The sequence below is a fragment of the Oryzias latipes genome, chromosome 9 (genome assembly GCF_002234675.1).
Source record: "Oryzias latipes chromosome 9, ASM223467v1".
Lineage (NCBI taxonomy): Eukaryota > Metazoa > Chordata > Actinopteri > Beloniformes > Adrianichthyidae > Oryzias > Oryzias latipes.
The window spans coordinates 540,691-550,422 of NC_019867.2; the positions used below are offsets into that span (position 1 = coordinate 540,691).

The 9,732-nt window shown below is 46.0% G+C and overlaps 1 protein-coding gene across 2 annotated transcripts in view; it reads left to right on the forward strand.

The window, feature by feature from the left end:
* Positions 1–9,732, forward strand: part of LOC101159330 (protein unc-13 homolog B-like) — an 89,360-nt gene that overhangs the window by 77,515 nt on the left and 2,113 nt on the right. For both annotated transcript variants that reach the window (XM_023958108.1, XM_023958107.1), the window contains 9 exons: positions 2,327–2,415; positions 2,491–2,628; positions 2,704–2,827; positions 3,062–3,106; positions 4,097–4,168; positions 8,441–8,588; positions 8,669–8,725; positions 8,853–8,936; positions 9,536–9,695. In XM_023958108.1, coding sequence (XP_023813876.1) covers positions 2,327–2,415; positions 2,491–2,628; positions 2,704–2,827; positions 3,062–3,106; positions 4,097–4,168; positions 8,441–8,588; positions 8,669–8,725; positions 8,853–8,936; positions 9,536–9,695 — 917 coding nt within the window. The remainder of the gene's footprint in view (positions 1–2,326; positions 2,416–2,490; positions 2,629–2,703; positions 2,828–3,061; positions 3,107–4,096; positions 4,169–8,440; positions 8,589–8,668; positions 8,726–8,852; positions 8,937–9,535; positions 9,696–9,732) is intronic.

The window sequence follows — 9,732 nt, forward strand, 5'->3', positions numbered from 1 at the left end:
CAGATTCATGGCGGCGTGTTAGCCTGCAGACGCTACACCCCCCGTACGACTCTCCAAAGAGGGGGGGTCAGCTTTAAGAGTGCTGGCCTCACAGACGACGGTCTGATGCGGTTTGTGCTGACGGCCCCCACAGACAGCAGGAAGTCCAGGAGGCCAGGTTCCCCCGGACGGGTCTCCAGCCCCTCACTGAACCCTGCAGTGACTCTGAAGGTCGTCTTTGGGCTGTGGGAGGAGCCAGGACCTGAAGGTCCCACCGGGATTTAAACCAGGACTTTCTCCCCGTGAGGCGACGGTGTTCTGAAACTTCTCACATCTTTATAATTTCAGATTATCCTCATCTAAGTCATCCAGATCCGTTAGTGAGCCAGAAGTAGTGACCAGCACGACGGATGTTTGGCCTAAACTGAGGATTAGCAGAGTGAGGGGGGGCGTCTGTCTGCAGACCAACCTGTGTTGAACTGAAGGCGGCGAGGAAGAACCGCCGCCTCAGCAGCCGTGGTCTTCAGGCTGACAGAGATGCTGACGGTCTGTGACATTCAAGAGTCTATGACAACTGAGATAAGCTCCGCCCACCTACAGAAGAACGGCTGGAAAAGCAGCTTCAGTGTTCCAGTAGTCTGGTCTGTGGACGAGGCTTTAGGAGGAGATCTGGACTGTGTGACAGGAGCCTCCTCCTCTGAAGGAGCAGAAAACCTCCTCAGGTTTCCATAGAAACCTCTAGAGACTCTGTTGTCTTCACCACAGGAATCCTTTGAGCGGATTCAAACTCCCTTTAGTCAAACAGCCGCTCATTTCTGACTGGCTCCATGTCAGACGTTCTGCTTCCTCCTTGGGCGGGTTCAGGTCTGCAGTCGAGACGCTGCAGCAAAGAGAGGAAAGCTTTAAAAGGCTTTTCTTCTGAGCCCATGCCATCATCTTCTGACTTTAAGTGTCAGTAACCTTAGAGAAACGTCCCGGACAAGCCCCCAGGGTCCTGAATCCTAAAGGTTTCGTTGAAACCTGAGAGGAGCAGAAAACCTTTTAGTGGATTTGAGCTGAAATCTGGCGAGAAGAGATTGGATGTTTGAAAGATTCTCCGGAAACGTGGAGCCTGAACCGACTGCTGGATCTCTGGTGTCGGTTGTCGGTTCAACCCCCACCTGGAAGCAGCGCCGACAGAATGGGCTTTAAGTAGAGGAGATTCTGGGTGGGGGGCAGTGTTTGTGGGTTCAAATCCCTCCTTGTGATGTTTGGATGACGCCGTGTTTTCTGTTTCTCCTCTCCTCTGGAAAACGGAAGTCCAAACCTTCAGAGTTTTTGACACTTTGATGTTTCGCATGAATCCGGCTGTTCTTACATTCGTCTACGCTGCTTCTTCCTCTGAAGCTGCTTCGACAGTTTGGGTCTCATTGATTTCATTTCCTTCATCATCTTTTTATCCGCGTTTATGTTGCTCTACACCAGATTAGGACGTCAATGATTGAAACGATCTGTGGATGTTTTTGCAGCTCTTCATTGAATCGACCTTTTCTTACAGTTTTTAGAGATGGTTGCTTATTGTTTGACTTTCATTTCTGTGTTTTACTTCAGGAGAAGGACGCTATTTTTAGTTTTTTTTGGCTTGTTTCTATTTTAACTCAACTTTGAATTTGTTCTTTTTCTGTGAAATACCGTATTTTCCGGACTATAAGTCGCCCTTTTTTTCATAGTTTGGCAAGGGGTGCGACTTATACTCCGCAGCGACTTATATTCGAAATAATTTGAAATAAATACATTGTTAACCCTCCTGTTATGTTCATTTGTGAGGAACAGATATGATGTTCCTGGGTCAATTTGATGTATGAGGTCTGTTAAGTGTTAAGAGTATGTTAAGTGACTAAGAGAATCAGCAAACTTTTTTACAGTAAGATCTTGAAGGCTAACAACATAATATTCTATTTTCCAATGATTTCATAGATTCAGAAATGCAATAAAAATGACAACTGTTTCTACAAATACAGGATGAAAACAGAGTATTAGTTAGCCAATGATGCTTCATGAAAGGAATAAATAAATAAGTTTGAGAAAAAATTACTGTGAAATTATTAGATAAACAGTCTGCTATGATTGTGTCATATAAGGTTGTGAAAGTTAAAATGCGACTTATAGTCCAGTGCGACTTATCTGTGTTTTTTTCTACTTTATAATGCATTTTTGGGCTGGTGCGACTTATAGTCCGGAAAATACGGTACTCATCATATGTTGAAATGGAACAATCTTCATGCATTTGTTTGAGTCCAGCCGGTTGAAAACAGAATTAAACGGAGACCTCCAGACAGCAGACGTGTCCTCTGCTCTTTGGTTGCAGCTGGACACGGAGGCGGCGGACATCCTCAACGACCTGCAGATGAGGCTCAGCGGCGTCCTGGACAGCTTCAGCACCATCTTTGCAAAGAGGTAAGACGAGGCCCCGCCTCTGCGCGCGGCCACACACACCTGTGAAGGAGTGACGCCGCCGGTTCTTCTGCTCAGTTTCCAGGGACGCATTAACGGCTGCATGCGTCAGATGGCGGAGCTCCTGTACCAGATGAGGGGCCCCCCCAACCGTGACACTGCAGAAGCTGATGCCGACGTCATGCTGAGGCCCCTGATGGAGTTCCTGGATGGAAAGTAAGTGGAGGACGATGCTCTGTGGCTGACGGCGCCTCCTGCAGGAGGAGGAGATCAGAGATGTTTTTGTCTCAGCCTCAGCATCTTTGCCGACGCGTGCGAGAAGACGGTGCTGAAAAGGATCCTGAAGGACCTGTGGAAGACGGTTCTGTGCAGCCTGGAGAAGACCATCGTCCTTCCTCAGTGCAACGACAGCCTGGTATGAAAACTGAAACTTTCTCCATACCCAGAGTTTCCATCTGAAATATCTGCAGTCAGGTGGAAATTTCTAATGAACTTCAGGAAAACATCCTCCAGTCGACTCAGAAGTGTCTCCAGGACAGGAGAGGATGTGGGCTCTGGCCTCTGCAGCTCTCTGCTGCCCTCCGGTGGGGGGATGGGGTCTGTGGGAAAGTCTTCATGCGTTTTAATGCATTTGGTCTCCTGTTTGCAGGGAGCCCAGATCCTCACTGCAGCCAAAGGACTGTCCAACCTGAAGGTAACTTCAGAGATGCTGGTTCTCCTCCAAGAATCACTTTAGTGATAAAGAGGAGAACTTGTACCAAACCAAAGGCCAAGCTGTCTGCAGACAGACCCTCGAAAGATGAAAAAAGCATAAACATCAGATCAAAGTCTGGAAGAGGCTTCAGTCCATCTGGGTGTTTGCAGTTCCAGCGCCCCCTTCTGGTTATTTTTTGTTTTTTTTTAACTTGTCCTGTCCAACAGCTGGGCAGACAGATGAGAGCTGAGGGCCTCTTGTGTTGGACATATTTTACTTTAACAAGAGGGGTTATTAATCTACAGACAAACCAGAGGTATGTCTGAATAAACCCCTTTTGGAATCCAGGCCAAACTTTATTCATTCTGATTGTTTTTGAAAGTCTTTTGTGTTGGACCGGACGGAAAAGGAAAGGAGGGGAGAGAGAGGGATGTTAGAGAGAGGGGGGGATAGGAGGGTGATCAAAGGAGGGGGGGGGGGGTAAAACCATGAAGCAGCATAAAGCAACAAGCTGCTTGGTGTTTCTCATTACGGTAAGGTTCAGATGTAATACAAATCTCAAAGGGGTGGGGCCTGTCCACACACACACTCAACGCCCACGCCCCCTTCTGGATGACTATGTTAGAAGTTAACATATTTGAAAACGTTCTGCAGGCGGCCGTCCACCTTTCTTCACTGGACTTCATCCACTCTTTGGACGTTCCTAAACATCTCTACACACGTTCATCACCATGGCAACCATCCAAATGTATCTGTTTTAGAGGGAAGAGGTTAACCTTTGAGGAAACGCCACAAACCTGAAAAGCCAAAAGTTCCGTTTAGACAGACATGCAGTTCTGGGATCTACCACTAGGGGCTGCAAACAACAGCTGTTAGGATTTAACAGGAAGTGGTTCAAACATGGAGGTGGGGGGGTTACTTAGATCTATTCCCATTCAAATGTTTCAGTTCTTTCTGTTTGTCTTAATGATGAAAACTGTTGTCCTGCAGGGAGGAGGTGAAGCCAAAACCTTGACGCCCAAACAGTGTTTGATCCTCGACGCGGGACTGGAGGCCATCAAGGTAAGTGGAGCAGCAGCCGCCAACGCCACCTTTTCCTCTTTCATGATGTCAGAAAGACTCCAAACCAGAGGTCAGATGCTCGGTGACTCCGCCCATTACCACATTCCAACAGCAGCTGCCTGCGGTTCATGGCAGAAAAGGCTTTTTGTGGTTTAGACTACAGAAAATTGTGGTCTAAACCACCTGATGACATCACAGTTCAGACTTTGTCATCAGTTCAGCTGCAGACAAAACTCAAAATGGCTCAAACCTTTTAAAGTTTTGTAAAAACTTTGGTAAAGCTGGGATTGCAGAGTTATATTATACAAAGCAACATGGAATATTTTATTTTGTATTTATTTAACTTTTATTTAACCAGGAAAGTCCCATTGAGATAAAAAAACCTCTTTTCCAAGGGAGTCCTGGCCCAGAGGCAGCACATTTCAATACATAAAAACAAAGAGAATTAAAAGCACATACATCATAAAAAGCAGTTGCACATCATTGTTTCAGTCTCTGATGCTTTCAGCTTGTTCTTAAAAACATTTAAAGATAGATTCATGGTGTCAACCTTTTGGAGACATGAAGATAAGGCATTCATATACAGAATTTCACCATAATCCAGCACAGATAGAAATGTTGCTGCGACGAGACGCTTCTTACTTCTAAAGAAAAACAACTTATTACTGAAGAAAAAGCCAAGTTTAAGTTTGAGTTTTTTACAAGTTTTTCTATGTGAGGTTTAAAGGTGAGAGAGTCATCAATCCAGACTCCAAGGTACTTGTACTCGTGAACCAACTCTATGACGTTAACGTCTAAGGTGGACACCATTGGAATTGTATCGACGACCTTCTTTGAGTCTGAAAACAACATTAGTTTTGTCTTGTCAGCATTGAAAACCAATTTTAACTGAATAAGTAAATGCTGTACAACAACAAAAGCTTTCTGCAGGGTTTCAATGGCCTGAGCAAGAGATGATCCATAACAGTAAATGACTGTGTCATCAGCATAAAAATGTAGATTAGCATCAGATACATTTTCACCCAAGTCATTAATGTACAAAATAAATAGTAGGGGGCCCAGAACTGAGCCTTGTGGCACCCCCTGTGGACAATAACACATTTAGAACAGAGACCTTCATACTTAATGCATGGGGTCCTGTTATTCAGGTAATATTAGAACCACACAACGGCATGCTCTGACAATCCAAGGCTGAGTAATCTGCTTTTTATGGTCAACAGGGTCAAAAGCTTTGGACAAATCTATAAAAAGTAATGCACGTTTTTCATCAAGTGCCACAATTATGTCATATCACATTCATAGTAGCAGTGTTGGTACTGTGCTTTTTTCTAAAACCTGATTTAAATATAGAAAGAATGTTATCAGAGTAAAGGAACTATATCAGCTGGTCACAGAATAAAGATTCCAGAATTTTGGATAAAACGCATAAACGTGATTTTGGCCAGCAGTTAGTCACGGATGGATCACCTCCTTTTAATAAAGGCAAAAGGAAATCTGATTTCCAAACTGATGGGATTTCTTTAGCTTTGATTGAAAGATTTAAATGAATTGTAAGTGGTTCTGCAATAAAATCTGCTGCCAGTTGAAAAAAGTAAGGCTCCATTAAGTCTGGCCCAGGAGGTTTTCTGTGATCCAATGTCTTTATGCACTTCATGCACAGTAAAAGGTACAAAGTTAAATGGGTCCCAGGAAAACATGGGGGATTCTGTGCAAGAGTTTGTTGAGGACATTCCTGCAGAATCGAACCAGGAACCTGATGATAAAAAATGCTGATTGAAGGAATCCAGGACTTCAGTTTTATCTTTAACTACGACTGAATCTTTAACAACAGAAATAAGAAGTGCTTAAGTCATTTTAGTCACAGAGAGAAACTTTCCAGAATTTCTGTGGTCAATACGGTTGTCAGTAGTGACGGACAAAAATATTCAGATTTGGCCTTTTTTATAAGAGAAGTACACCTATTCCTAAGCGGTTTAAAAACAGACCAATCAGAGGAAGATTCACTTTGTCTTGCCTTGTCTGAATAGATCTGCAAGTGCATGTTGCCATTCACTCTGCTTCAGTCTGCTTCAGTCTGCCTCAGTCTGCTTCAGTCTGCCTCAGTCTGCTTCAGTCTGCTTCAGTCTGCTTCAGTCTGCCTCAGTCTGCTTCAGTCTGCTTCAGTCTGCCTCAGTCTGCTTCAGTCTGCTTCAGTCTGCTTCAGTCTGCCTCAGTCTGCTTCAGTCTGCTTCAGTCTGCCTCAGTCTGCTTCAGTCTGCCTCAGTCTGCTTCAGTCTGCTTCAGTCTGCCTCAGTCTGCTTCAGTCTGCCTCAGTCTGCTTCAGTCTGCTTCAGTCTGCCTCAGTCTGCCTCAGTCTGCTTCAGTCTGCCTCAGTCTGCTTCAGTCTGCTTCAGTCTGCCTCAGTCTGCTTCACTCTGCTTCCGTCTGCTTCAGTCTGCTTCAGTCTGCTTCAGTCTGCCTCAGTCTGCTTCAGTCTGCTTCAGTCTGCTTCAGTCTGCTTCAGTCTGCCTCAGTCTGCTTCAGTCTGCTTCAGTCTGCCTCAGTCTGCTTCAGTCTGCTTCAGTCTGCTTCAGTCTGCCTCAGTCTGCTTCAGTCTGCTTCAGTCTGCCTCAGTCTGCTTCAGTCTGCCTCAGTCTGCTTCAGTCTGCTTCAGTCTGCCTCAGTCTGCTTCAGTCTGCCTCAGTCTGCTTCAGTCTGCTTCAGTCTGCCTCAGTCTGCTTCAGTCTGCTTCAGTCTGCCTCAGTCTGCTTCAGTCTGCCTCAGTCTGCTTCAGTCTGCTTCAGTCTGCCTCAGTCTGCTTCAGTCTGCTTCAGTCTGCCTCAGTCTGCTTCAGTCTGCCTCAGTCTGCCTCAGTCTGCTTCAGTCTGCCTCAGTCTGCTTCAGTCTGCCTCAGTCTGCCTCAGTCTGCTTCAGTCTGCTTCAGTCTGCTTCAGTCTGCTTCCGTCTGCCTCAGTCTGCTTCAGTCTGCTTCAGTCTGCTTCAGTCTGCTTCAGTCTGCCTCAGTCTGCTTCAGTCTGCTTCCGTCTGCTTCAGTCTGCCTCAGTCTGCTTCAGTCTGCTTCAGTCTGCCTCAGTCTGCTTCCGTCTGCTTCAGTCTGCCTCAGTCTGCCTCAGTCTGCTTCAGTCTGCTTCAGTCTGCTTCCGTCTGCTTCAGTCTGCTTCAGTCTGCTTCAGTCTGCTTCAGTCTGCCTCAGTCTGCTTCAGTCTGCTTCCGTCTGCTTCCGTCTGCTTCAGTCTGCTTCAGTCTGCCTCAGTCTGCTTCCGTCTGCTTCCGTCTGCTTCAGTCTGCTTCCGTCTGCTTTCGTCTGCCTCAGTCTGCTTCAGTCTGCCTCAGTCTGCCTCAGTCTGCTTCAGTCTGCTTCAGTCTGCTTCCGTCTGCTTCCGTCTGCTTCAGTCTGCTTCAGTCTGCCTCAGTCTGCCTCAGTACAGTAGGAGTGTCCATGGATCTAAAAAAGCTTTTGACTCTATTCAATTCATTTTTCTTTCTTTAGCCTAAATTCACAACAACAGTCGTCTCGATGGGCTTCATACCGGTAATTGTAGGTGAACATACAATCAAAATCGATCATAAATGCATAGAATTCAATAGGATAATACTAAACTGTAACTAAACAGACTAAACCAAACTGGGCATCCCTGCCCTTAGGTCCTCCTTTGCGGACTCTATTGATCCTAATATTTGAGTAACAAGACTGGAAAGATATGGAATATAAGGACTGGCATTAAACTGCTTAAACAGTTACATTAAAAACCAGCAGCAGTTCCTAAAACTGCTAAATTGAAGCTGTGCAGAACCACACAGGTCAGTATTAGGTCCAACAGTGTTCATCCTATACATTAATGACGTACACATGGTGTCAGATACACTCAAATACTTTTTATATGCAGATGACTCAAGTATAGTCTGTACAGGGAGAATCTCAATGAAGTAGTAAAAATAATAAATACAGAATTAGGGAAACTAAAATAATTGGTAGACAAAACTAAACTCACTCAATATTAACAAAACTAAATTCATGATTTTTGAAAATCGCCACATTCCTGCAGATTTAGAAATAAAAGCCTCTATTGATAATAATCTTCTGCAAAGAGTGTCTGAAACTGAGTTCCTCTGAGTCATTATGGACGACAAAATCAGCTGGAAGCCAAAAATAAGAGCTAAACTGGCTAAAAGCAAAGAAGTGCTGGGAAAAACGCATCATGGTTGAATGAAGTGTCAGTAAAAGACGGATGGTTCCAGTTTAAGGACGCCTCCTTACTTCCTGTCTGCCAGCAATACTTCCACGCAGGAGGAAGTGGGCTGAAGAAAACCTTCGTGGAGAAAAGTCCGGAGCTGGAGTCGCTGCGGTACGCGCTGTCGCTGTACTCCCAGACCACCGACGCCCTCATCAAGACCTTTGTCAGCACACAACACTCACAAGGTTGGTACACAAACACGCACAGAGGTACATGAAGACACACACACTCTGTCTGTCCTGATCCTTTGTGTCCCCGTTCACAGTGCATGATGGGATGGGCATCAGGATCACGGCAAACGAGAAGGTCAGACCTGATCGAGGTGAGGGTCCCATCCTCCCTCCAGGTTGTAAAGTCTGACCAGAAGCCACTCAGGAACGGATCTGGTTCAGGAGATCTGAGAGGTCTTTGCAGAGCATCCGTGTCAGAACCCGTCTGCTTCTCTCCAGGTTCTGGGGTGGAGAGGCCCATCGGAGAAGCTGTCCTGCAGATCGACATGATGTCCGGGAAAGAGCGCAAAGTCTCAGTCCGAGGTGAGAAACCGGAACTGCTGCTCTGGATCAAGAAGCTTTTGTGATCTCTGCAGCTGAGAGATCCCGTTCCTCCATGCTAACCTGAACTGGAGGGCTGTACCCCAGTGGGTTGGCCAAGGGTTCAAATCCCAGTTTTCCGTCTACGGCTGCAGCAGCACTGAGACGGAGTGTTCTTCAGGCTGTGTCAGAAATGTGGATTTGAACCTTTCATCGCCTTCAGGGGATGAAAGGTCTGCTGTCGTCTAACTTCTGTCAAATTTCTGAAATCCACTGATGTGTGGGAACAGCTGGAAGAACCGCCGGCGTCCTTCCAGCTGTTTGTCACAGTTCAGCGGTTTAACAGCATCAGCATTTAGAAAAAGCAAAGATCATTTTTGACTTTGCTCAGTGTTTCCACAGCTGTTGATGTTTCTAACATGAAATTCTTTGGTTCCTGCAAACATTTCTGTTTTTTTAGATTCTAACTTCCTGTTTCAGATTTTCCTGGAAGAGTCTTCAGTGAGGATTTCCTCTTTTTGCTCTGATAATTGTTGCGATGTTTGGAGACGTTAGCCTTTCCCGTTTTCTCAGCTGTTTTAAGCGCCCTGTCCCCCCCCCAGTCATGGCGGTGAACGACATGAAGTGGCAGACGTCCGGGATGTTCCGGCCCTTCGTGGAGCTCTCCATGGTCGGTCCCTTCCTCGCCGACAAGAAGCGCCGCTTCACCACCAAGTCTAAGAACAACAGCTGGACGGCCAAGTTCAACGAGTCCTTCCAGTTGTGAGTTTGGTCCTGCGTGCTGTGCAGGAGTGTCCGG